At 41.4% G+C, this 27,897-nt stretch overlaps 3 protein-coding genes across 16 annotated transcripts in view; 1 reads left to right on the top strand and 2 right to left on the bottom strand.

The window, feature by feature from the left end:
- The window catches only part of LOC125449050 (zinc finger protein 229-like), a 32,818-nt gene extending 10,139 nt beyond the window's left edge, over window positions 1-22,679 (bottom strand). For 6 of the 13 annotated variants that reach the window (XM_059641870.1, XM_059641877.1, XM_059641869.1 and 3 more), the window contains exons 1-4: window positions 22,469-22,679; window positions 21,908-21,981; window positions 1,338-1,399; window positions 750-805 (exon numbers count right to left, since the gene is read on the bottom strand). The gene's annotated coding sequence lies outside the window, so the exon portion shown is untranslated. Of the gene's footprint in view, window positions 1-749; window positions 1,400-2,269; window positions 2,431-21,907; window positions 22,201-22,468 lie in introns of those variants that run through there. The other 7 variants (XM_059641871.1, XM_048524642.2, XM_048524643.2 and 4 more) reach the window with 7 other exon arrangements.
- LOC125448868 (zinc finger protein 91-like) overlaps window positions 1-27,897 on the bottom strand; it is a 64,278-nt gene that overhangs the window by 30,147 nt on the left and 6,234 nt on the right. Inside the window, exons 3-7 of the mRNA XM_059641839.1 lie at window positions 22,146-22,317; window positions 21,575-21,640; window positions 16,607-17,271; window positions 11,604-11,660; window positions 2,979-3,090 (exon numbers count right to left, since the gene is read on the bottom strand). Of these exons, the coding sequence (XP_059497822.1) occupies window positions 2,979-3,090; window positions 11,604-11,660; window positions 16,607-17,271; window positions 21,575-21,640; window positions 22,146-22,317 (1,072 nt within the window). The remainder of the gene's footprint in view (window positions 1-2,978; window positions 3,091-11,603; window positions 11,661-16,606; window positions 17,272-21,574; window positions 21,641-22,145; window positions 22,318-27,897) is intronic.
- LOC125449053 (zinc finger protein 239-like) lies at window positions 2,796-12,613 on the top strand. 2 transcript variants are annotated; one of them, XM_048524652.2, is made up of 3 exons: window positions 2,796-2,957; window positions 3,299-3,401; window positions 6,264-12,613. In XM_048524652.2, the coding sequence occupies exons 2-3, from the start codon at window positions 3,388-3,390 to the stop codon at window positions 7,156-7,158; spliced, it is 909 nt and encodes a 302-aa protein (XP_048380609.1). In that variant the 5' UTR covers window positions 2,796-2,957; window positions 3,299-3,387; the 3' UTR covers window positions 7,159-12,613. The 2 variants fall into 2 exon arrangements, with proteins under 2 accessions (XP_048380609.1, XP_048380610.1); XM_048524653.2 differs by having other exon boundaries at window positions 2,799-2,910.

The following is a 27,897-nucleotide window of genomic DNA, read 5'->3' as shown; positions in this document are numbered from 1 at the left end:
CAGTCACAGTGCAGTCTCCCGTACACTGGTGAGCTGAAATAGATATTGGTAAGTACTTTGCAAAGAACATGGACTGATATGCCAGCTTTCTTTCCAACAACCAGCTGCACATTTCCAGAATTTTGTTTTTACTTCAAATTTCCTTTACCTACCATTTTTTATTTCAGCAAACATCATGTAGAAAGATACAAAAAATTGCATCTACCACAGTGTATGTTTTGACAATGTGAGTTACAGTTACAGTTATTGGAGGTATGGATGGAGCAGATGAGAAGGAAAGCCCTTCAAAAAGAGTTAACTTGAGTAAGAGATATCACAGGCTCCACCCGTCGTATGTTGAACAAAAGACTAGTTTAAATGAATTAATAACCAAGCTTCAGCCTATTAATAGTAGAATAAACAAAGCCCAATGAACATGAATCAGTTTGGATTTCATTAACAGCTAAATCCAACACTGCAGTCAGTGATGAACTTGCTAATCTTTAAACTGGTAGGATGATGGAGTGAATGACAGAAGGACAAAGGCGATAAGACTTCATATATCTTCAACTTTATCATAAAGTTGTCAGAATATCCCAAGTCAGCAAATACATCATTTATAAATAGCTGATATCCAGAAAACCCATCGCCATTAAGACTATGCACCAGCAAGTTTGCCAGCAACTATAACAGTTGTATATTGCTGTTAATCAAATCGATGACTGGATCAGGATGAGATTTATTTCTGCTGATGTTAAAAATCCCCGTACCTGTGGTAGAACTCAATATTTTCCCAGCCGGGCTGTGTGGCAATTCTGAAAAAAAACTGAAGAACCATTTATTTGCACTTGTTGCAATATATTTTCTGTATTTACTGTTCGTGATTCAGTCTGATCTGCATTGGTGACTGAAAATATGTTTGAGCAATCGCTTTGTGAAACAACCTCCACTCAGTTTGTAAGATGTTTTCTATTCGGAATCAGGCTGCCACGAGAGTGAGTTTAGAATGGGAGGGTAGTTTTGCTTGACCAGCACACACACAATGGACTAAATGGCCTCTTTCTGTGCTGTAACTTTTCTGTGGGTCTATCTATTTCTGCCTTAAAAACAAACAAAAGCAAATGATTCAGCCTTCAACACCTTCTGGGAAGAAAGTTTCCAAGCCTCACCATCCTCAGAGAAAATCAACTCAATTTTCACCTCAAATGGACGAACCTGTACATTGATATATGTTCCCACTTCTAGTATCTCCCAAAAGGGAAAGCATCTTTTCAGCAGCCAACCTAATACAAGTTTGTTTTAAAGTGAAGAGATTGGAATTTCAAGCGACAAGGGAAGTCTCAGAATGCAAAACTTACCAGTGCTATTGCCACAGGGTCTTCCACCAAACATCTTTGAAGACGTGTGAAAGATGTTTCCACTTATGGATAAATGAGAATTAATCACCAATAAATATAATGTTCATTTCACAAGCAACTTCTTTAACCAAATTTTAAAACAGAAAATCTTTGCTTGGCATTGTTGATTTCAGAAAGGGTGTATTTTTTTCAGGTTTGGCCATTAACAGTGAATTTCTGTAATTCTCCACAATCGCTGGCAGATCTGTTAAATGCTCCTACAGTTTTTTTTTTAAATTTAAGATTTACTGCATCCACTTCACTTTAACTGGAGAATACTGAGAATGTGGGAGCTATTACTAGAGAGTTTAGCATCCCAAACTAACCTGGAAACACGTGTGATGGTTCATTTTGCAAAAGTGGCAAGGATTTACCCAGCCATTGTATTTGGTGACCACGCATTGCAGTCAGATGGCGAGAGACCATTCAAAAACTTTACGCATTTGAAAGCATTTAGTCATTTCCCCAGCTGTAAAATGTCAAAGTGTTTGAAGGTGGCCCTCCCCTGAACCACGATATCCAAGGTCAAGTCCAACCAACTCCAGAGCTGTGTAATAGCACCTCTGAACAGGTTGATTGGGAAAAATGGGTTAATTAAGAAAAAAACAAAGCTTCTGAGATACTATCAGTACTTTTGTAATGGAAAGTTACAGCTTTGATGCTAAGCATATAGATAAAAAATGATTTCAGAAATAGGACTAGGGGTAGGCCATTCAGTCTGATAATCTAACTCCGTTCCCTGACCTCGCTTTCTTCCCTGCCCTCCAACCCCAACCACATCCCTACTCCGCCTATACACTTCGGTCCTTTACCCCTTAGAAGTACATATAACCCCTTCTCGAAAAAAAAATCAATGCAGCCACTTTCTATAGCAGAGAATTCCACAAGCTCACCATTCTCTGGGTGAAGAAATATCGCATCTCAGACTCAGTTGGCCTCATCCTAATCTTTCCACTGTAACCCCCTGGTTGTGAACTCAGAAAACAAGGTGTAGCGCTGAATGAACACAACAGGCCAGGCAGCATCAGGGGGGCAGGAAAGTTGACGTTTCGGACCTAGACCCTTCTTCAGAAATCTGAAGGGCCCGAAACGTCAGCTTTCCCGCTCCTCTGATGTCGCCTGGCCTGCTGTGTTCATCCAGCTCCACACCTTGTTATCTCAGATTCTCCAGCATCTGCAGTTCTTACTATCTCTGGTTCTGAACTCCTTGGTTTTCGGAAATTTATTCGCTCCACCTACTCGCTGCGTCAGTTCTTTTGCTAATTTTACATCTTGATTTGACAACAATTTTTTAAGCAAAAAAAATGTAATTTTCCAATCTTCCACAGTGCAATTCAGTATCAGACTCCCCACTCGCAACGAGCGAAGTTATTCTCTGTGCGTGGCGGAGATCCAGACGCATGCGTATTGGGGAACACTGGTGGAGCATGCGCGTTGCCAAACAGCGCGTGGAGCTGCACGGAGCGGGGGAGAAGATAGCTGCTTCAACACAATAACGAAGTCGGTGGTGGCTGAGAGGAATAGAGTGAGCGAGGTGGGCCAGAAAGCTTCATGAAGATGCATTGCAAGCTGCAGATCCAAGTAAGAAAGTAATAGCCTCACTTTGAAGTGAAAGGCTACAATTGCTGAGTTTGCCCATTTGCTCGAGATCTGAGGAACAGCTGCCATCTTTATTTGGGGCCACGAGGAGCAGAACGCATGCGGAGTCGCCATCCTTGTAAGAGGCAAGGAGGAGGTGCATGCGCTATCGTACTGGGCCGGCAGTAGAGAATATTTTGAATTTATATCCTGGATTGACAGAGGGCATTTTGACAGGGGGTTGGAAAGGGAGGATTTACACACAGCAAACTCAAACCAAGAGAAAAATTGGTCTCTCTTGATTGGCTATCCCAGACTGACAGTGATGAACTTTGTTGTTATAGGATTCTGCAAGTGGAAGATTAAAGGTTCAATCCAAATATCGCATCAATCCCTCGATTTATTAGGATCTGAATCAGATGGACATCTGAATATGGAAGGATTAAGGTTAGTCTCTTGTGTCAGCAAAGCTTTTAGGTATCACTGACTGGAAAAATACTGAGATTCACAAACCCTGGTTAGACCACTGCTGGAGAACTGCAGTTAAAAAAGACAGAAAATGCTGCAGAAACTCAGCAAGTCTGTTGAAAAAGTAACAATTAATATTTCAAGTCCAGTACAACTCCCTTTTGGAATCTGGAGAATTGCGTTCAGTTCTGGACAACAAATCTCAGGAATGATCAATAGGTTTTCAATGAGTGTAGCACAGGTTTCCTAGAGTGATATCTGAATTGCAAGAGTTACATGAGATCATGCAAAAAAGGCAGGGTCATTATGACAGAGAATGCCTTTCAGCCTTAATTACACACCAGCTCTCTAGACCAATCCAGTCTATCACATTCACCTGCCCTATCCTCAAATTCTGGTCAAGTTATTTCCTTAAAGTGCTGATACAGTTTCCTTTCAACAATGATCACTTCATCTGTTTCTACTTCCTGGTTGGCAATAAGTTCTACGTTATCACTACTGTCCATGTGAAAATGCTCTAATCACATCCACAACCACTGATTAACTCAAAGCCTTTGATCCATCCCTTGCCCATGTATAGTCAGATAATGAGAACAGACTATCTCTCCACCCTATTTAGGTTTGTCATAAATCTCACACATTTCAAGCAAATTTCTCAACCTATTTACTGGAACAATTCTAAGAAATAGTTCTGCACCTTCTCAAGAAGCCTCACATCCTTCCTGAAGTCTGGTCACAATACTCGAATTGCAGCGTAACCAGAGCTTTATAAATGTTCACAAGACATCCCTACTTTTCACCAATTAACAGTTATTCATGAATTTCAAGATTCAATTTGTACTGCTTACTACTGTAGCTCTTAATATAGCTTGTGACTTGAAGGATCTGTGCACATGAAGTCTCCGGTCCCTCTATCGCTGAATATTCTTTAGAATTGTACCATTAATTATAAATTTTCTTTTCTTTCCGTTCCCTTCAGCTAAAATGAATGGCCTCACTGCAAGGGGGGTATTCTGTGCAATTTAAGACTAAGAGCAAATGTCATCAAAATTTTCAGGATATGAAATGGGAACTGATAGAAAGGACCTATCTCCAGCAGATGGGGGATCATGGCATGTAGGACACAATCTAAATTTGGAATCAGGTTTCAGAAATTATTCAGCTCTATTCTAATAAATTTCCTGTTCACACTCTTGAGGACTCTCACACTGTTCTTAAAATGTGGTGACTAAAACTGGACACATCACTGGAATTGTGGCCTTACAAGAGCTTTATAAATGTTCAACATGACTTGCCTCCTTTTCTTTTCAATAGCAACATTTATTAAGTTTGAGATCCAATTTGCTTTGCTGACTAACGAATATATTTACCTACCTTCAAAGTTCAGAACACAAGAAACACAAATTCCTTGGCCTACATTCTCTTTTGGAATTGTACCATTAATTATATATTATCTTTTCCTTTATCTTCTGCTTAAAAAAAATCACCTCGCTATTAGAGAGGTATTCCCTTGAACTCAAAGACTAAATGGTGATTTTGATAGAAGCTTTTTGGAAGCGATTGGCAACTGATATGGGAGTTGGAGAGGAACTATTTCACCTGGGTCGGGAATCTCGGATGAACAGGTTAAATGTTGAATCAGGTTATAGCACTTTTTCAGGCCAAGTATTCTGGATCCTGACAACTATACTAGTGCACATGCTGGTAAACTGTATGTTGAGTTTGGAAGGTTTTAAAGAAAATTCATTCTCTAGCTACGTCTCTTCGGGAAACTGATTGAGGCAGAATAGCGAACAATCCCTGTCATATTTGACTTTGAGATGAGTTTCAGATGACTTGACCACATAATCACTGATACCAAATAATTCAATTGCCATGTCACCATCTCCACCCAACCCGAGCTAGTCTGATTGTGGAACCATCATGCACTCCTGTGTGACCTTTAGATTCCAATACATTCCTCGCCAGCCTCTCTCATTCACCTAATGTTGTGTATGGAAGGTTTTGAAGTGCTGAATTGAAAGTTGAGCTGTTGATTTTCAAGTTCCCATTGTGCTTCTTTGGAATAGTGCAGTAGAGTGATGACAGAAAGGTCACAGAGGGAATGATGTGGAGAATTAAATTGACAATTGAATGGAAACTCGGGATCCAGCTCACAGACTGAACAGAGGCTCTGCCACACTGTGTTGACACTTCTCAATGTAGACTACATCATGATCAGCAAATGCAATAAATTAATTGCAAATACAAGTAAATAACCATTTGTGTGCTATCGTTAATAATCTTGAGAACAGCCCGAATAAACATATTTTTATGGATGTGTAAATGTTGCATAATAAACTAATTGACAGAATTCCAAATTCTAGTCTAATTGTAGAAATCTTTAACATCAACATCAACTTTTAGAGTATTGATGGTTCAGTTCTGGATGTGGTCAATAGCAGGATACAAAGCCTGCAACTCCTGGCAAACGCACCAATATCTGAGCAACTGGGTAAATCGATTCAATCCCTTCTGCCTCTGAGCCACTAATCAGTCTCTTCCTAGCATGGCCTCATTAGTGTTTGCCTTAGAAGGGATGGTTTTTCATGTGCAGCAGCTGGTCTTTCCAGGTGGTGGGGATTTTGGGTTTTGGAGATTCTGGTTGAATTGCTGTGAAAGATGTCCATCTCCTGTTTCATTTCTCCCCCCACGCCCCTCTTTGTCCTCATTATGTCCTTCTCTTCTTGCCTAGACAGGCCAGTATGACAGCAATCACGGATCACTGAAGGATATGACTAAACCAGTTGGATTTTTACAGCTCTTATGACCACTATCTCTTGTTTGAAATATGTTTTATAGGGCATTGAAAAGGGACGATTTTCAGATAGGAAGCTCAAAGCAAATACCACGTCTGGACCTGACCGAGACACTCAATTCATCAGGACCTGAACGTCATCAGATTTTGAACATGGAAGGTAAAAGCAGCGTTAACAGTGGTGAGAAACCATACTCGTGTTCTGTGTGTGGACGAGGCTTCAACCAATCATCTGGTCTGTCGAGACACAAAGTTAGTCACAGTGAGGAGAAACCATGGAAATGTGGGGACTGTGGGAAGGGATTCAATTACCCTTATGAACTGGAGACTCATCAGCGAGTTCACACTGGGGAGAGACCATTCACCTGTAGTGAGTGCGGGAAGGGATTCACTCAGTCATCCAGCCTTCTAACACACCAGCGGGTTCACACAGATGAGAGACCTTTTAAATGTCCAGACTGTGGGAAGTGCTTTAAAAGTTCTTGGGAACTAATGACCCATCAACGTGTCCACACTGAGGAGAGACCATTCAGGTGCTCTCACTGTGGGGCTGGATTCAAGTACTCATCTCAACTCACTGTACATGAGCGCAGTCACACGGGGGAGAGGCCATTCACCTGCGCTGAGTGTGGGAAGGGATTTACTCAGTCATCGATCCTATTAAAACACAAGCGAGTTCACACCGGAGAGAGGCCATTCACCTGCACTGAGTGTGGGAAACAATTTGCTCAGTCATCCAGCCTGCAGACACACCAGAGAGTTCACACTGGTGAGAGGCCATTTATTTGCCCTGATTGTGGGAAGGGATTCACTACCTTATACAACCTGCTGATACATCAGCGAATTCATACCGGGGAGAGACCGTTCACCTGCTCAGAGTGTGGGAAGAGATTTATTAACTCATCCCACCTGCTGAGACACCAGCGTGTTCACAAGTAAATTCACAGATTGGATTTTGTCGTTAATCACATCAGGACTGAACCACGTTCATTGGGGTTTGTTTCTGCTGCTGTTAATAGATACCACTCCAGTAATACATGTCAACATTCTGGATAAAAGTAGAATAAACAAGTTTCAGACACTGCGTCAAGTATTTTCTAATATTTCTGACACGCATTAGTTACTTCTTAAGTGACCACCATCCCCATTTCCTCCATCTTCACCTCCAACAAGTGCAAGAAGTTCTTGGAATTTCTTTGTCACTAAAATCTCTGCCTCGGTTGCACTAGCTGACTGGACAAAATATCCTCTAATCTTTGCCCGCCTCCATTCCTGGGCACTCAGTCTCTCTCCCATTTCACTCCTGATGCCCTGTCAGTGCTCAGCCTGTCCACTGAGCTCCTGCATCCTCCACCCAATTCGCAGAAAACTACCTATGTTTGCTGCTGCTGTTAATGGTTCACACTCTGTCTCTTCTGGTTCTGTCCCTCTCACTTTTACATCCATAATCCATTCTAAAATAAAACTTGAACCACCGTCCTTTCAAACCTCTGCTCCTTCTTCACCCTCTCTTTCTTCTCTAAGGCCTTGATGTCCCCCAAGGATCTATCCTTGGTCTTTCCTATTTCCCATCTTCATGCCATCACTTGTGAAACCACTGTGTTAGTTTTCACGTGTACACTGAAAGCCTCCAGTTCTCCTCATCAACATCCCTCTCCATTCCTCTGCTGTTCCAAATAGATCAAATGGCCTATGCCACATCCAGTACTTGAGGAGATGAAATTTCCTCCAGTTATAAATTGGGATTATCAAGGCCATTGTCTTTGTTCACCCCTAAAAATTCATTCCCTCGGGGTGTCTTGGAGAAAGTGCTTGAGGCTGAATAGCACAGCGAGCAATCTGTCCTATTTGACTTCAGGATGAGACTACACGCCCACACAGCCATCGGTACTAAATAATTCAATCACCCCTCTCCACCCCACCCTAGTTAGTCTGCTACTGAAATCTTCATCCATGCCTGTGTTATCTTTAGACTTGATGATTCCAGTGCATTCCTCGCTCATTCATCCCTCCTGTCTGGAAATACAAAATCATACAAAATTTTGCTGCCTGTGTTCTTTTCTGCACCAAATCCTGTACACCTATTTCCCCACATTGCAACATTGCCTGTCCTGGAGCCAAAGTTCAAAATTTGCAAACATTTTTTCAAATCCCCCATGGCCTTGTCCTTCCCTATCTTTCTAATCTCTAGACATAGAACCCATAAAGTGTCTAAACAGGCTATTTGGCTCTACAAGTCCACTGACTCTCCAGAGAGCATCCCACCCAGACTCACTTCCCTACTCTATAGCTGAATTTGCCGTGGCTAATCCATCTGACCTCCTCACTACGGGAATTTAGCATGGCCAGTCTGCCTAAAGTGCACACCTTTGTACTGGGGAGAAAAACAGAGATTTTGATGGAAACCCACACAGACATGAGGAGAATGTGCAAATTTCACATAGACAGTTGCCCAAGGTTGGAATTGAACCCGGGTCCATGGTGCTATAAGGCAGCAGGGCTAACCACTGTGCCACCGTGCTGCCCCCAGTCTCTCAATTCTCTTGAGAAATCTGCCCACTCCACATTCAGTCCTCTTGAGTCTCCCTGATTTTAATCACTCCGTCACTGGTGGCTGTGCATGGGTGGGAAATTCTGATATTCAGTTCCTGAACCTTTTCATTTTCTCTCCTGATTAAAGATTCATCATTAAAACCCTCTCCATTTAAGAATGTCCTTCATGTTGCCCTATCTAATTGTCAAATGTTTATTTTAAAACATTTTCTCTGAAGCCCCATAGGACATTTTACTGCATTAGGCATATTACATAAATACACGTGGTTACTGGTTCACAACACCAGTTTGTGCACAGTGATACTCCACAAAGAACAATTAGATGAGTGACTAGTTAAACCAGGTTTTGTTGGTGCTAATAGTTAAGACACATGTGCTAGTCCTGCTGCATCAGAATTCCTCTGTGAACAGTCTGTGAAGGAGCTTTGGACTCCTGAGCTGAGAGTGGAGCTGAATGAGTTGTCAAACCTGCAGTGAACCTTGAAGAACCACTATGTGGGATCTTTCCTTTTTATTCACCAACTCCCAGGTGAAGTTGACTGTGCAGTAAAACAAATCAGTTTGAATCTCTGTCCCCACGTAATCCTCAGAGAAAAAACTACAACATTCTTGCATTCATTTCAAATCTTTCTCACCCTCAGAACATACCAAAATGATTGACAATCAATGATGAATTTGGAAAGGATAAATGAGGTAGAATAAACTAAACTCTACAGTTTTAAAAATAAAGAGTGCAGAAACACAGTGACCTGTAATTGTATGAACACTATTGTTTGTTTGTGACAGGATAAGTTGATCAAGCTGTGTTTTGTAAAATCTTAACAGGTCCTTAATTTACATGAGATGTACTAAGACATGAAGTTCTCCTAAATCTTTCTAAATCACTTAAATCCTGAATTGAATTACTGTATTCATTTCTAAGCACCAGACTTTAGGAAAGATGTCAATGCCTTGGAGAAGTTGTGGAGACAATTTCAGAATAATATCAGGGATGGGTGGTTTCAGTTCATTTGAAGAGACTGGAGAAGCTGGAATTTGTTCTCCTCACAGCATAGAATGTAAAAGAGTGATTGACCAGAATGTTTGAAACATCTGTAGGAGTATTTTCTCCACCCAGGGAGAAATGATTTGGGTGTTCGGGATGGTTGATGCCCATTGAATATCATTGGCCTTTGACCATGGAAGGGAAAACGTTTCCTTGTAGCAGAGGATTTCAGATATGGGTGTGACTGTAAAAGCACAGAAATTCAAAATATTGGGCAGACCACACCTTGAAAGTGCACTCCATTCTGGACATCTAACTGAAGAAGGATGGACTTTATTGGCCTAAGAGGATGCACACAGCAGACTTACTTGTATGATAACTGGGACCAGAGGATGACTTATGAGGGAAGGCTGCCAAAATGAGTCAGCATTATTACAGCATAGAGCAAGGCTAGTTGATTCATTGATTGGTATAGCGCAAATAAAGTAAATGAGTTAACTACACCACCGAAACATTAGTCGAGGAGGAATGGGGCAATATTATCAGTACTGGGGCATAGGGAGCTGCTGTAGTGAAAAGAACTTCATCTGAACTGTGCTGGGAGCAGCGTCTGGGCAAATTGAATAACTAGGTTTGTAGACTACAGGGCTTTAAAGTAATGACAGGGTGCAGAGGGGAGTTGTTAGAGGACGCAGGAGGAGGGAAATGTAGGCTGCTAAATCACAGCAATATGGTAGCATTTCAAGGCAACAATTTTGACAATCACACCAAAATGTGACAGGAAGGGACAAGAGTACAGCAAGCATATAATAAAAACAAATCAGCAAAATGAGACAAAGAACGAAAGATAATAAGACAAAGGTTAATGACTCTTTACTTGAATGTGTGTAGCATATATGCAACAAAATAAATAAGTTAATAGGATAAAATTGGGTTAATGAATATGAACTTCTAGGTGACTGATTAATTATTACTGTTGCCAGGACCTGAGTTTGATTCCAGCCTTGGGAAACCGATTGTGCAGAGTTTACACATTCGCCCTGTATCTGCATAGTTTTGTGCTGGATGCTCTGGTGTCCTCACACAGTCCAAAGATATGCAGGTTAGGTGGATTGGCAATGCTAAATTGTCCTGTAGTGTCTAAGGTTGTGTAGGTTAGGCAAATTAACCATAGGAAATACAGGGTTACACGACTAGGTTAGAAGGGTGGGTCTGAATGGATGCTATTCGGAGGGTTAGTGTAGGATGCAGGAGGATGCTATTCAGTGGGTCAAATGGCGTGTTTCTGCACTGTAGCAGTTCTATGATTCTTGATTCAGTTATTCATTACAGATACACGGGAGACCAAAGCTGGAAGCTATAACATTCAAGTCATGTGACCTTTCAAAAGAACAGGCAGGAAGGCAAGGGTGGCAGGTTGGATTTGTTGTACAAGATGGAATTAGTACTTTAAGTGAAAAATGCTCTTGAATTCGGTGGTATAGAATCCATAAGGATGGAGCTAACAAAACGCAGATGCAAGTTATCGAAAGACCCCTGAACCCTAGCTTCTCGATAGGTCACAGAATGAATCTAGAGATAATGAGGGCTTTTTGAAAAGGCAACACATTAATCATGGATGATTTTAATCTTCATATATCTTTGGAAAAACAAATTGGCTGAGTCAGCCAAGGAACAATTCATTGAGTGCATTTGGGACAGTTTCGTTATCCACAATATGTTGTATGTTCTCTGACTAAAAGATTCTCCTAGAGAATAGTGATCATAAGTTGGTAGGATTTAGCAGTTTGAGAGTGAGAAAGCTGAGACAATAACAGTTGTGTTGAGCTTAAATAAGGATAATCACCTGGGAATGAGGAATGGTGCTTGCCTGTGACCTAGGAGCCCTAAGTACTCATCCCACCTGTTCCAGAGACATGCAATAACATAGACCAGTATAACACAGGAACGGGCCGTTCGGGCCACGATGTTGTGCCAAACAAAGTGCTAAATGAAACTAATCGCTTCTGCCTGCCCTTGGTTCATATCCCTCCATTCTGTACGTATTCATATGCTTATCGAAAAGTCCTTGAAATGCCCTTATCGTACTTAACTCAACCACCATCCCCTGCCAGCATGTTCCAGACTCCTACCACACTCTGTTTAAAAAAAAATTGCCCTTCACACCTCCTTTTTACTCTCCCCACTCACCTTAAATTCATGCCCCCTAGTATTAGACGTTTCAACTCTGAGAAAAAGACTCTGTCAACTGTATCCACACATCTCTTAATTCTATAGACTTCTATCAAGTCTTATGTCAGCTTCTGCTGCTCGAGAAAACAACCCAAGTATTTTTTAGCCTTTCCTTATAACTCATACCCTGTAATCCTGGCAGCATCCTGGTAAACCTCCTCTGCACTCTCTCCAAAGCCTCCACATCCTTCCTGTAAAAGTGGTGACCAGAATTGAACGCAGTACTGTAAGCGGGGCCTAACCAAAGTCTTATAAAGCCACATGATGTCCAAACTTCTGTATTCAATTCCCCAACTGATAAAGGCAAGCATGCCATCCGCCTCATTTACCACTCTCTCTACTTTCAAGGAGTGGCCACTTTCAAGGAGCTATAGACTTGAAAACCAAGATCCTTCTGTACATCAGTGCTGATCAGAGTCCTGCCATGAACTCTATTGTTTGCCTTAACATTTGATTTCCCAAAGTGCATCACCTCACACTTATCCATTAAACTCCATCTACTATTTCTCCGCCCTTGCCTGTAACTGATTTATATCCTGCTGAACCCTTTCACAACTTTCTACACTATTGACAATTCCACCAATCTTTGTATTGTATACAAACTTACATCTGCAAATAACATCTCTGAACAGGTTGATTAGAAAATGTCTTCGATGGGAATGGGCACAGAATTGGCTGAAGTAGACTGGGAATGGAGTTCAGAAACAGGTAACCATAGGACAGTAAGATGAATATAAGTCCTTCAGAAAATGTTAAGAATCTATTTTAAAGGATGTTGTTGCAACGCATTTAGAAGTACATAATATAATCAAGCAGTCAACATGGCTTCATGATGGGGAAATTGTGCCATTCAAATTTATTACATTTTAATTTTTGAAGACATCACAAGCAAGGTAGATAAGTAATATTTTTGGATATCCAAAAGATATTCAACAAGGTACTGCATAAAGCTACTTAATAACAGTCCATTGTGTTGGCAGGAGTGGAGGGGGGTAAACAGCATATTAGTATGTATTGCGAAAACTTTTGAATAGCACTTTCAGCATGGCAATCTGTAATTAGTGCAGTGCCACAGGGATCAGTGCTGGGGCCACAAATGTTCACTAAATATTAAATGGTTCAAATGATAGAAGTGACTGTACTACAGCCGAGCCTGCAATTGATACAAAAATAGGTAGGAACAAGTAGTGAGGATGACACCTGTCTATATCTCTAGGGAGTGGATAAAACCTTGGCAGATGGAGTATATGTGGGGAAAACGTGAGATTATACATTTTGGTGGGAAGAATAGAGTATTGTTTAAATGAAGAAAGACTGCCAAAAGGTTCAGTGCGGAGTAATTTAGGCATTCTAGTGCACGAATATCAAAAGAAAACTGGTATACATGTTCAGCAGGTAATCAAATGGAATACTGGCATTTATTTCAAAGGGAACGGAGTATAAAAACCAGGATGCATTTCAAAAACTGTACAGAGCATTAGTTAGACTACAACTAGAATACTGTGAACAGTTTTGGTCAACTTATCAAAGGAACAATATACTGGTGTTGCAGGCAATCCAAAGAAGGTTCACTAGGTTGATCACGCATATGGCCAGATTTTTTTCTGTTCAGTAGTTAGGCTTATACTCATTGAAGATCAGGAGAATGAGAGGAGATCTTAGTAAAACATGGAGGACTCTTAGGGGGCTTGACAAGGTAGGTATTGAAAGGTTGTACAAGAGGGCGTAATCTCAGAGTGCTCATTTAAGACAGAGATGAAGAACCACTTCTTCTGAGGGTAGTGTGTCTGTGTAATTCTTTACTACAGAGGTGTACCTGCAATGGCAAGGCATACAAGATTATGGACCAAGCATTGGAAAGTGGGATTAGAACAGTAGGTGGTTGTATTTGACCGATGAGGACAAGAGCTGTCAAGTCTCGGTCGTTAAGTATATTCAAAGATGAGACAGTTGGAGTTCTAGGCAGAGGGCAAATTAAGTGTTATGGGGAAAAGGCAGGAAGGTGGAGTTTAGAATTGTCAAATCAGTCATGGTCTCATTGAAAGGTTGAGTTGACTTGATAGGCAGACTAGCCTACTTCTGCCCCTTACAAATTACAGTCTTGAAAATCACTCATTTACCACAATTTCTGGTTTCTTGTTGCTAAGTTATTTTTGTATTTGTGTTGCTACTGTTCCTGTTATGCAATGAGCTATACATTTTCTGAAAAGTCTGTTGTGTGCCACTGTATTAAACGTCTTTTTCAAATGCCACAAACTATAACATTATCGTTATCGTCACCAACCTGTTACCTCTTCAAATATTTCCAGAAAATTAGTTCAGCACAACTTTTCCTTGAGAAATCCATGCTGCCTCCTCTTAATTAACCCACTTTTGTTCATGTGACTATTAATTCTGTCCTGAATTGTAATTTTGAGAAGTCAACTGTTAAATTGACTGGTCTGAAACTGCTGGGCTCATCCTTATACCCTTTTTGAAGGAATGCGTAAAGCCTGCAATTCTCAAGTCCTCTGACAACTACCCTAAATGTAAGGAAGCCCCATCAATAATGGCCAGTACCCCTGCAGGTTCCACCGTTACTTGCTTCAGTATTTTTGGGTGGTTCTCATCTTGTCCTGGTTACTTTGCAACTTTAAGGGACTGATCGTTTATCCTTCACTTGCTCCTTAAAATTTCAAACACTACTAGTGACTGAGTTACTCATTGTCATCATGATCTGGGTAATAGCAAATACAAAGTATGATTGAATATCTCAGCTATGCTGTTTGCCACCATGTGTGAATCCCCTTTTTGATGACATTTTTTAAATTCAGTCATGGGACATGGGCACCACTGCCTGGCTGGCATTCATTACCTATTCACAGTAGCCCTCGACAGGTGTTGAGTTGCCTTCTTGATCCATTGCAACATATGTATAGTTAGACTCACAATGCTGTTAACAAGGGAACTCCAGCAGTGAAGGAACGGCGATAAGCTTCCAATTCCAGCTGGCAACTCGCAAGGGTGGTGTTCCTGTGTATCTGCTGCCTTTGTCCCTCTAGTTGAAAGTGATTGTGGGTTTGCAACATGTTGTTGAAGGGGCCTTGGTGAATTTCTGCAGTGCATCTTGTAGATAACACACTGCAGCTGTGGAGCATCGATGGTGGAACAAGTGGATGTTTATTGGATCTGGTGGCAATAAAGTGGGCTGCTTCATCCTGGATGGTGTCAAACTTATTGAGTGTTGTTAGAGGGACACTCATTCAGGCAAATGGGGAGTATTCCATCACACTCCTATCTTGTGTCTTATAAATGGTGGACAGACTTTGGGGAGTCATGAAATGAGTTACTTGCTGCAGTATTCCTAGTCTCTGGACTGCTGTTGTTGACACTATTTATATGGTGAGTCCAACTGAGTTTCTAGTCAATGTTAACCTCCAGCATGTTGACAGTGGGGATTCAGTCATGGTAATGCCATTGAATATCAAGGGGCAATGGTTAGATTGTCTCTGATTAGAGATGGGCATTGCCTGACATTTGTGGCACAAATATTAGTTGCCACTTTTCAGCCAAAGCTTGGACATTGTCCAGGTCTTGTTGTGTTTGAACATGGACAGCTTTGGTATCTGACAAGTCATGAATGGTGCTGAAAATTGTGCAATTGTCAGCAAACATTCCCAGTTCTGACCTTACAAAGAAGGAAAAATCATTGGTGAAGCAGCTGAGCATGCACTATCTTAAGGAACTCCAGCAGAGACATCCTGGAGCTGAGAAGACTTGGACCTGAAATGATTGACATCCAACAAAACAACAGCCATCTTTCTTTGTAGCAGGTATGAGTTCTCCCCCACTGATTCTCATTGACTGCAGTTTTACCAGGGCTCCTTGCTGCCACACTGGGTCAAATGTGGCCTTGATGTCAATGGCAGTCATTCTCACCTCACCGCTTGAAATCACCTCTTCTTGTAATGTTTAAACCAAGCCTGTAATGAGATCAGGAGGCTAAGTGGTCTGGAAAAACCCAAACTGGGTATCAGTGAGCAAGTTATTGCTGAGCATATGCTGCTTGTTAGCACTGTTGATGACAGCTTCCATTACTTTAGTGTTGATTTGAGAGTAGACTGATGGGGCATTAATTGGCTGGGTTAGATTTGTCCTGCTTTTTATATACAAGACATATCTGGGCTGTCTTCCACATGATCCTACACCTCTAGGCATGTGCCTTACGTCGTCTGGCGAGCATGATATCAATCAGTACAGCAAAACACCAGAGGTTTTCTAATCCATCACCTTAACCTTTTCCACTCTTTCTGTCAAGAAATTTCAACAATACTAATTTGTAAACAGAGGAAATAAACTCACCATCATATGATACAGTTCAGATTTCCCTGAAACCATCTGTTATTGAATTAAATGTAATTAATGGCTCAAAGTGTTTATGATTAATTTGATTAAAACAAAAAGAAATTTCACCAGTAGGCCATTCGGCTATTTGAGTCTTCTCCATTATTCACTATGTTCATGTCTGATCAGCAAACCAAGCATCCTATTCCTACTTTCTCCATGTATCCTTTGATCCCTTTAGCCCCAAGATCTATATCTGACTCCTAACAGCACAATCCGAATCACTGTAGCTACTCATGAACTCGCTGGTGTCTCAGTAGGTTGTACGACTGTGTGAATCCCTTCCCGCACTTTGAGCAGGTGAACAGCCTCTCCCCTGTATGAACTTGCTGGTGTCTCAGCAGGGCAGATGATGCTGTGAATCCCTTCCCACACTCTGAACAGGAGAACGGTCTCTCCCCGGTGTGAACTCGCTGGTGTTGCAACAGGGCTGACGACTGAGTGAACCCCTTCCCACACTCGAAGCAAGTGAATGGCTTCTCACCGGTGTGAACCCTCTGGTGTTTAGTGAGGTCAGATGACCGCCTGAACCCAGTCTCACAGTCAGAGCACCTGAACGGTCTCTCATCAGTGTGAAGAATTTGATGAGATATCAGTTCCCTAGAACATTTGAAGGACTTCCCACAGTCTTGGCAAGCAAAAGGTCTCTCCCCTGTGTGAAGTCGCTGGTGCCTCAGCAGATGAGATGACCGAGGGAATCCCTTCCCACACACAGAGCAAGTAAATGGTCTCTCCCCGGTGTGTACCCGCCGGTGAATTTCAAGTGCAGAAGGGGATTGGAAACGCTCTTCGCAATCTCCACACCTCCATGGTTTCCTGCCACTGTGAACGTTTTTTCCTTCCATGCTCCAAATCAGAAAACATTCAGATTTCTTCAAGTCTGCAGACCTGGTCAGATGCTAGTATCACCTTTAGTTTCAGTTTCCTGATTGTAGATGCTGGTGTTCTAACACCCTGTACAGTGAACTGAAATAGTAAACAAAAAAAAGGTGTGAAAGAACAGCCACAAAAACAGAGACAGGTTTTGAAATGAGTTGAAATGAAGGTGGTAATCTGTAGAGCTGATACAAGGGGAAAATTGACAGTAAAAACTGCTGGATTGTCATTAGAAATGCAACTGATTACTTCATGTCTTTCAAAGAAGGGGACGTGTCACCCTGTCTGGACCTGCACAAGACTCCGATCTCCATGGGTGGAGAGAAAGTGACAGAGACAGGGACTGCAATGAGATAATTTTTAATAGCTACAACCTGAACAGAAGATTGACAGAATCTCCCAAACCCTGTCCCTCCAACACCTCAAAGTACCAAGGTAGCAAAAATTTGTGAAGACCATCATCTCCAAGTCACGAACCATCCTGGCATATCTGACATGCAGTATTGGGATGAGCAGAAATTTCCACTATTTAAGTATGGGGAGACTTCAGTCCTTACTACAAATGCTACTCCTCTCCCATGACTATCCCTCTCCTTCATAACTGTGAGCCAGACTGTTCACAATCATCGTGAAGTAATTCCCTTCAAGATGATCTACCAACCCATATATTCCATCATCACAAAGACCACCTATTTACACCTCAGTAACATCAACTGACTCCACCTCAGTCTCAGCTTCATCTGCTGCTGAAATTCTTAACCATTCCTTTGTCACCTCCAGACTTGACTATCCTAATATACTGTCACCTTGCCTCCCACATTCAACCTCCCTGTAATCTAGAGGTCATCCAGAATTCTGATGTTCGTGTGCTTACTCACACCTAATCCCATTTACACATCACACCCGTGCTCCCTGACCTACCTTGTGAAGCACCAACACTTTAAAATTCTCCTTCCTGATTTTCAAGTTCCTCCACAGGCCCTGCTAAGCGCTGTTATCCCCTTCAGCCTCACAAACGTTCCTATCTGTAATCACCTTCAGCCTCACAATTCTCTGAGTACTTGTGTCCTCTTAAGCTTTTCTAATTTAATTGCTCCATCAGTGTTAACTGGGTCTTTCTTATACCAAGGCCACAAACTTTGGTCATTTCCGCCCTTAACCCTTCTGCTTCTGACCTTATTTTCCTCATTTACAGTTATCCTTAAAGCCTTTTTTATCTCAGCTTTGGTCATCTGTCCTAATGTCTCCATTTGTGGCCCCACATCAAATGTTGCTTTATAACATTATCTATGAATGAACTGAGCAATTTTATTCTTCAATAGGTCCCATCTAAATACAAACTCCTGTTGGTTTCGACACCTACCGCTCTGAGAATGCCTGAATTAATATCCTATAACTCCTTACCTATCAGCATTGCAGGAGCACCTTCACTAAACAGATGGCATTTGTTCAAGCATTGACAACTGGAGATGGGCATCATTTGGTTTTTCTCTCTTCTGAAACCAGCAGAGTTAGTATGTCAGGGTGAAGTATGGAATAAAATTTGTGCAATTTGTGAAAAATATTGTGCAAAGATAAAGCTGATAAATAGGTAGCAAATGGTCAAGGGTGGAGTTAACCTCATTCAGACACAGCCAGCAGAAAAAATGACAAAATACAAAACAAATCTCAAATACGAAAAGGATGTTAGACATAAGCAGGGAGGGACAGAGACGAAACAGAGCGAAGGATGGACAAATTCAGATCCACAGTAAGCTCCACAGCCATGGAACCTCTCTCAGGTAACAGAGAGCAGCACAAAAAGCTCCAAATTATACATGAATTTCCAAAAATACTCACCTCCAAAGCAATTGTTCTGTTTTCAATTTTAAAATATCCTACTGGAGCCTGTCAATGAAATCATATCTAAAGTACTTGTTATGACATCAGATGATGTTACTACAGGACAAAGCAGATCCAAGAATGGATTTGGGCTGGATAGAATATACGATGATTGTTCTTTACTGTGGTGGCCATTGACTGAAACATCAGCAGACAAGGCTGCAAGTTTTCTTTTACAATAAAACAGAAATTTCTCCCACAGAAGGAAAATAAATAAAACAAACCAAGCTATCAAATATAAAAGACAATTTGAATGATTTAAAAAAAACTCCACCTCAACTTTACAGTGATTCAAATCCAGGTAAATTACCCTTCCCTATTAAATCTACTTTTTGACTTCATCACCTCTCACAGCTCCGTCCTGTGAACCGTAAAATCTGACATGAAAACTCACGAAAGTAGAAGTTCAAGTCTTCTCAGTCTTCTAATTGTATGCAGAATTCTGACTAAGCATTGACTAAGTCTGGAAGTTTCACAAGCTAAGTTTTAATATCAAGATAACTGCTTTCCCTGAACAGTCCTATACTCCTTCGTAGGAGACAAACTAATTTTACTGCTGACCCCAGCCACATGACCACCAGAAACTCTTAAGATCTTTCACTCTCTGAAGTTTTCTGAACTAAAATAAATCCTTGACTAGACTAAACTAAAAGCAAATCATATCATCATACAGTACAGAAGAGGCCCTTTGGCCCATCAAGATTGTACTGCTAAAAATACACTACTACCTACATTAGTCCAATAATTTTAAATTTATGTCCCTGTATTATTGGCGCTTCAGCTAAGGAAAGATGCTGCTTTCTTTTCACCCTATACATTCTACTCATAATCTTACATACCTCTATCAGGGCCCCTGTCAAATTTCTCTGCTGCAAAGAGAATAACTCAAGCTTATCCAACCTGTTTCTATACTTAAAATGCTCCATCTCAGGCAACGTTCTGGTAAATCTCCTTTGCATCCTCCCCAGTGCAGTTACATCCATCTGACATTGTAGTGACCAAAACTGCACACAGTACCCTAGCTGTGGCCTAACCAAAGTTCTGTCCAGCTCCAACATGACCTCCTTTCTCTTATAATCTATGCCACAACTGATGATGGCAAGAATTCCATTCTTAACTACCAAAGTAACCTGTCCTACCACTTTCAGGGATCTATAGACAAGGACCGCAAAGCCCCTTCCCAAGCTGCCTAGTGTCTTGCCACTCATCGAGTACTCCCTTGCCTTTTTCCTTGTTCTAAAGTGCATCACCTCACACTTATCAGGGTTAAATTCCATTTGCTACTGATCTGCCCATCTGACCAATCCACTTATATCCTCCTATAACCTAGTACCTTCTTCCTTACTGTCAGTCACCTGGTCAATCATTGTGTAATCTTTCTTACTCATCATCTCCCTCACCCATATTCTCACTTACATCATTTATGAATGTCAGAAACAATAAGAGACCCAACACTGATCCTTGAGGTTTGCCACTGCACATTGGACTCTAATCGCACAAGCAGCCTTTGTCTTTGATCAATAAGCCAATTTTGGATCTAACTTGACAAGTTACCTAGACCCCATGAGCTTTGATCTAGTTTAGAAATTTCCCATGTGGGATCTCATCTGAAGTCAACTCTATATATACTACATCAATGTCCCTACCCTCACACTAATAGTTGGTCACAAACACAAAAAGTTCTGAGATTTGTAAGGCACGACCTCCCTCTGACATGCTGACTGTCTGATCAAATTTTAATTTCTAAATGGAGATTAATGTTGTCCTTCTCTATCTTCTCCAACATTGAGTGGATAAAAATTCTTATCGATGTTCCACTCGCTGGTCTATCTCTGGCACCCTTTCTAACCATCCTCCATTTGCAATCACCTGATGGACTTTTTTTTTCTTAAATCCTTCACAAAAAAGTCACGAACATCCACATGTCACCAGTTTGACATCAAGATTCTACAAATGATTTATATTACGCACCTTTCAGCCCACACTGGAGTTTGAGAAAAATCTCACAGCTGAGGAAATATACAGGAAACATGACGACGTCATTACATATGAACACTGAACACCTGGCTTTGTGTAACCCAGTGATCATCACACACTAAGAAGGATATGAAAGTCTGAGAGGATGCAGAGGAGAGTTACTGGAATAGTTCAAGGGATGAGGAATGTTAGATACAAGGAAATAACAAGGTTATTCCCCTTGAAGTAATGGAGATTACTGGGAGATTTGTCACAGTTAGACATGGTTATGATTGATTTAGACACACTAGATTAAGAAAGCCTGTTCTTATTAACTGGTCATAGAAGGTTTATAGGACAGGGATTTAAGATTTTCAGCAAGATCCATGGGGAGAAATGTTAGAGCTCTTTCTTAGGCAGCAAAGACCTGGAAACTCAAACCTTACCCTGAGATACCACAAATATCCAGGTCCTGGTAAATTAACCAACCCTGTTAGATCCCGATGTGACAATTAGTTTGAGTTTCCCAAATGTAAATCCTCCATTTGCAATAACCTGAAAAACGAGTTTACAAAGCTTTTATTCTTAATCCGGCATCAAAACCCTCTCTTTTCATATGGCTGTACCAGCTGGAAAAGCTATTCCTGCTATGGCTGCAACATAGAGATCTCTCCAAAATATGGATAATTGTCCAGACATGTACTGTCCACAAAAGTCAAGATACATCCTACTGAACAATTTCTGCCCAATCTTTTCTCTATGGTCAGCAAAGGATGTTTGTCAATAGAGAAATGAACCAGCACTTGTACAATACTAACTCACCTCCTGTCTCTCCAAAATCTGTCCACCAGCAAGAAGGCCCAGGCCAGGAATGTATCGGCATATTCTTTGCTTTCCTGAATGAGTGAAACCGCAAACTTAGGTGGAAATACAAGGATAACTGGGAATGCATTGTAAAGGCTGAACACGTACACCGCAAAATAAGATGGACAGGTTAAGTGTGTTGTCTACAACGTGATAAGATATTGAATGCGACACCAATGAGGAAACCCAACAGCACCGAGGACAAAGCTGCATTTTTGACCAGCGCCATACTCCTCATCCACTCCTTCCTGTACACAATAGCTGGACTGTGGCCTATGTCCAAGACGAGCGACAGCAACTTGCCCCCTAGTAAGATGGTGGTCCCGTTGCCATTGACCCCAATAAAGATGGTGACCATAAATCCGGGCCTGCGCCCAGGAGAAGCACGCCGATCGTAAAATCGGTGCCCGGGAACTTCTTACTCAGGATTTGTGGAGGGCAGCGGGTGTTCATACAGCCTTCCCGCCCATTTCACAACTCCATTTGCCCACACCGCTGTCACTATCCCTCAATGCTCACCTGCCTGATGAGAACCGACAGCCCAGCGTTTCCTGCCTCTCTGGCTCTCTGATGAAGGGTCTAGGCCCGAAACGTCAGCTTTTGTGCTCCTGAGATGCTGCTTGGCCTGCTGTGTTCATCCAGCCTCACATTTTATTATCTTGGAATCTCCAGCATCTGCAGTTCCCATTATCTCTGAGCCAGCGTTTCCTGTCAGAGCCGGCAATGCGCATGTCCCCAGTCAGACAGTACGCATGCGCAATATCAGCTGGTAAAGAACTGGGACATTTTCTGCCTCTCGATTAACTGTGGGTAATGACTCCGCCATTGTTTGTCTTTCTTGGTGTATACAAAACCGTGTTGATGACCTCATAACGTTTCAAGACAAACATATAAAATTATTATATTTGATGCAGCGACCAAGTATTCACCGGAGTATTACGACTTGGTCTAGCAATCCAAATGCCTCTGCAACTCAATCGCACCATTTACAAAAGTTCAAATAAAACAAATAACAGCGGGTTCTGGACGTCTGAAACAAAAACAGAAATTGCTCGAGAAAGTCAGCAGGCCTGGCAGCACCTGTGGAAATGTTTCGGGTCCGTGACAGCAGTACTAAAGAAGAGTTGCCGGACCTGAAATGTTAACTTTTTTTTCCTCCGCAGATGCTGCCAGGCCTGCTGATTTTCTCCAGCAGTTTCTGTTCTTCTTTTCAGAGCATGTCACACTATGAATTTGCACGACGTGCATGGAGCAAGTGAACAGGTGCTTAGGAACTCAAAAAGGCTAATTTAATAAGGGATTTACGCATCAGACAAGGTTTGATAGACTCAGCCTGCATCCATTGCATATTAGAAGAATGAGAGTTGATCTTATTGAAATGTATATGATTATCAGGAGTTTAAACAGGGTAGACGCGTGAAGGATCTTTTGCCTTGTGAGAAAGACTAGAACAAGTTTAAATTTAAAATATCGCTCATTTAAGGGAGGGATGAGGAAGATTTCCTTTTGTCCATTTCTAAAGAAGAGTCACTAGATTTGAAAAAAAAACTGCCTTCTCTCCGCAGGTTCTACTACATCTGCTGAGTTTCTACTGCAGTTTCTGTTTTTGTTACCTTTTCTTTTAGTCAGTCTTTGGAACTTTATTTCCCACAGAGAATAAAGTATATCAATGAATACCATTAAAGCAAATATAAACAGATTTTTGACTTTTAATGGAGCCAGTGGTTATCAGGCATAGGTATTAAAATGATTTGAGGTCACAATTAGATCAGACATGATCCCATTGCACAGGTGGAGGCAGATTTGAGGCACTGAATGGCTATAAGTAATATGTTAACATGTTCACAACACCACCATCTCCACATTTCCATCTAAGTCACATACTTTAGACAGAATGTTAGTACCCTTTGACTAATAGCTGAAAATGCTGGAAGTTTGGATTGCACCAAATTGTGTTGTGGCAACACCTTCACCAAACTGTGGTTCAAGAAGAATGTGGTTCACTATTTCACTCTCAAAAGGCAACTATGGATTGGCGTATACTGTAGTCCTGTTAAATTATTTTTAAGTTTCTTTGAGAGCTCCCTCATTTTTCTAAACCCCAATGAATGCAATACTAACTGACTCAATTTCTCCTAGAGTCACAGAGTCATACAGCATGGAAACAGACTAACCAGTCTAACTAGTCCTGCTATCCGTGTTCCCAGACTGAACTACATATAATACACATATGTATGTGTGTATGTGCATGCCTCAATCTAATGCCTACAAACACATTTGTGCAAAACAATGAAGTTATTTTCCTGCGAATCTAACAGAAATCAAACGTCAAACCTTCCTCAGTCAACAAAGTGAGTAATAAATTTCAAGTGTTATATAGGAGCTGGAAATGTCAGACGTACAAGAAAAGATTCAAGAACAATTACAGAAGTAATGACTCTGAAGAATAAAAGAAAAGGTAATTGCTGAGATGATGTTTTCCCTCACAGATGGACCGAGGACCAAAAGGCACAGTCTCAGAATAGAGGGACACCAAATTAAGACTGAGTTGAGCAGGACTTTTTTCTGTCAGCAGGTTGAGTGTCATTGGAACTACTTGCTATTGAAAGTTGTGGAGCAGAATCTTTGTATATATTTAAGGCTAAGATGGGTAGAGTTTTGACCAGTAGGGGAATCAAAGGTTCCAGGGAAAATACAGGAAAGTCAACATGAGGAATGTTAAATTAGCCATGGTCCTGTTGAATGGAAGAACAAGCATGAGAAGCCGAATAGCTTAGCCATGTTCCGATTTCTTACAGTCTTAAGGAGAACCCAAATATGAGGTAAGGCATGTGTATAAATTATCTAAAATGATGGTCATTCAATGATACATAGAAACACAGAAAATAGGAGAAGTAGGACACTTAACCACTCAAGCCTGTTCTGTCATTCATGATCATCACAGCTGATCATATAGCTCAATATCTTAATCCAGCACTCCCCATTGCATCCTCCTGCCCCTATATTCTTTGATCTCTTTGGTCACAAGAGCTATACCCACCCCCTACTTGAAAATGCACATTGTTTTGGCCTCAACCACAGGTTCAACAATCTCTGATAATGAAATTGCTCCTCATTTCAGTTCTAAAAGGTTTACCCTTATCCTTAAACTATGGCCCCTCGATCAGGCCTCCCCTACCATTAGGAACATTCCTCCCTGCATCTAACCTGTCTAGTCCTGTTAAATTATTTCTAGGTTTCTATGAGATCCCCCACCACCACCCCCTCCCCCATCCCCTTCATTCTCCTAAACTCTAATGAATGCAATACTAACTGATACAATCTCTCCTAGGGTCACAGAGGCATACAGCATGGAAACAGACCAACTAATCCACACCAACTGTGTTTCCAAACTAAACTAGTCCCATCTGCCTCTGCTTGGCCCATGTAACTCCAAATCTTGCCTTTTTGTGAACTTATTTCAATATATTTTAAACTGTTCTAACTGGACCCGCACACACCATTTCTCTACTAGTTCATTCCAAACATAAACCACTCTAGTTGTGAAAGAAAACTGCCCTTCATGTCATTTTTAATTTTTTCTCCTCTCACCTTAAAAATATGCCCCCTGGTTTTGAACTCTGCTAACCCAGGGGAAAGATCATGATTATCTATGCTCCTTGTGACTTGATAAATCTCAGTAAGGTCACTCCTCAACCTCTTAAGTATCAGTGAATAAAGTCCAAATCTTTTCATTCTAATTTTATATCTCAAACCCTCTATTCCCAGCAACATCATGGTAAATATCCTTTCTGAACTCTCTCCAGTTTAATAATATGTTTCCAACAGGGGGACTAGAACTGCACATAGTACTCCAGAAGAGGCCTCACTAATGTCCTGTACAACCTCAACATGATGTCCCAACTCCTACACTCAAAGGTCAAGGCAAGTATGCTTAACACCTTCTTAACCACCCTGTCTTACCTGTGACACAAATTTCAGAGAATTATACACCTGAACCCCTCGGTCCCACTGTTCTACAACACTACCGAGAGCCCTACTGTTAATTATATAAGTTTTGTCCTTGTCCATTGCTTTGGATCTGGACTTAAATGCAAGCCAGACCAAGATGGCAGATCTCCTTCCTTAAAGACATTACTGAAGCAGATGTGTTTTTAAACAACAAAATGAGATAATTTTGTGCTACTATTACTGAGACTCATCAGCTGTGCAAGCAGAATTTGAACCCAAAATCATCGGTATGGACCTCCAGAATACTGGTCTAGTTTGACATTAACACTATTCCACTTTACTCAAACCAGAACACTGCACATTGTTTGCCATCCTACACTATACTCTTAAGTAAATTAGTGCCGCCATGCTAGTGTCCTCCTTAAAACAAACAAAACTACAGGAATACACTAACTGATGATAAACCAATTGCTTAAACTAAACTGACTCAAATCCAAAACCGCAGCAACTCCAATCCAGTCTGTGACAAATGATCATTTAGCACTAGAGATAACAAGATGTAGAGCTGGATGAACACAGCAGGCCAAACAGCATCATAGCTGCAGGAAGGGCAGGCCCAAAACGTCAGCCTTCCTCCTTCTCGGATTCTCCAGCATCTGCAGTTATTATTATCTCTTATACATCATTTAGCACTATCCAGATTTTCACTGCGATGGATAGGAGAAAACCATGGTATGTAACTCACTGAGGGGTCAGCCTCAATGTTAGATGCACAGCAGAATTAAAGGGTAGCGTGCATTGGGCAGATCCCATTGAAAGCACTCAATCATTGCATTAAAGTTGATGCATTCTGGTCAATCTTGGTGAACACTCTGTAACTGTTCCCTTTTCAAAACATAGAGGAAAGGCAAATAATGAAACATTCAACATTCACAACAGAACCCCTGGCATATCCTTTCCCCTTCACCCTCCATACACCATTCCACCATTACACTTACAGTGACTGCACATTGAAGACAGAGATGTGGAGCCATTTCATCTCTTAGAGAAAGTTAATCTATGGAATTATTTACGGCAGAGGGCTTTCAAGGCTGGGCCAATAAGTTTTGTCAAGGCAGATGTGCACATATTTTTAATAAGTAAGGGAATTGAAGATTATAGGGACAAGGCAGAGAAGTGGAATTGAGGTTCATCTGATCAGCCATGATCTTATTGAATGGTAGACTTGATGGACTGAAAGGCCATCTCTGCTCCTATGTCTCATGGACTCATTATTAGATTTTGCCCCATTTTGGTCACTACATTCTCCTTCTTTATACACCCTCTTCCTCTACATCCTCAATTCAATGGCATACGTTTGCTTCACTAGTTTTGCCCTGCTCCTTCAATGCTGACACCCTTCTCCCAATTGCATCCCCAAAACACACACACAGTTACCATAGCAGCAGCACTCACCACGGTGTTCCAAACGACATGTGTGTAATGACACCCAGAGGTTGTCTCCATCACTTGGGAGTCAATACCAGCAGTCCCCTCATGTTCTTTCCAAAGCCACATTATTGATATCTGACCTCCCCGCTTCCCTTGCATTCTTCCTTCTGTCTCCTCCTCTCCATATCAGGCTTTACTCAGTGATGCTGCTACTGTTACTTATGCTGCTCACAATATCCACAGGCCAGAGCCATTGCTATGAGTGACAGAGCAGGGCTGAGGAAAATGGGGCTCTCTTGGATCAGTCAAGGCTAACGTCAGCTCTCAATACTACCATCCCAAGAATAAATTTGGTAAACATTTGCTGCACTATAGCAAGAACATCCTACCTCAAATAAAGGGACCAAAGCTACATACAGTATTCATGTTGTAGCTTTCATAGTCTGCAGTCCAACTGCAACAAGATGTTCTTGTTCCTGTACTCAAATCCTCTTGCTATGAAGGCCAACATATAATTCACTTTCTTTAGTAAGAAGCTGATGCTGAGTGACCTCAGAGGGACATTG

The sequence above is a fragment of the Stegostoma tigrinum genome, chromosome 43 (genome assembly GCF_030684315.1).
Source record: "Stegostoma tigrinum isolate sSteTig4 chromosome 43, sSteTig4.hap1, whole genome shotgun sequence".
Taxonomy (NCBI): domain Eukaryota; kingdom Metazoa; phylum Chordata; class Chondrichthyes; order Orectolobiformes; family Stegostomatidae; genus Stegostoma; species Stegostoma tigrinum.
Note: the sequence above shows the minus strand (reverse complement) of the source record. Positions and strands in the feature narration are given on the sequence as shown.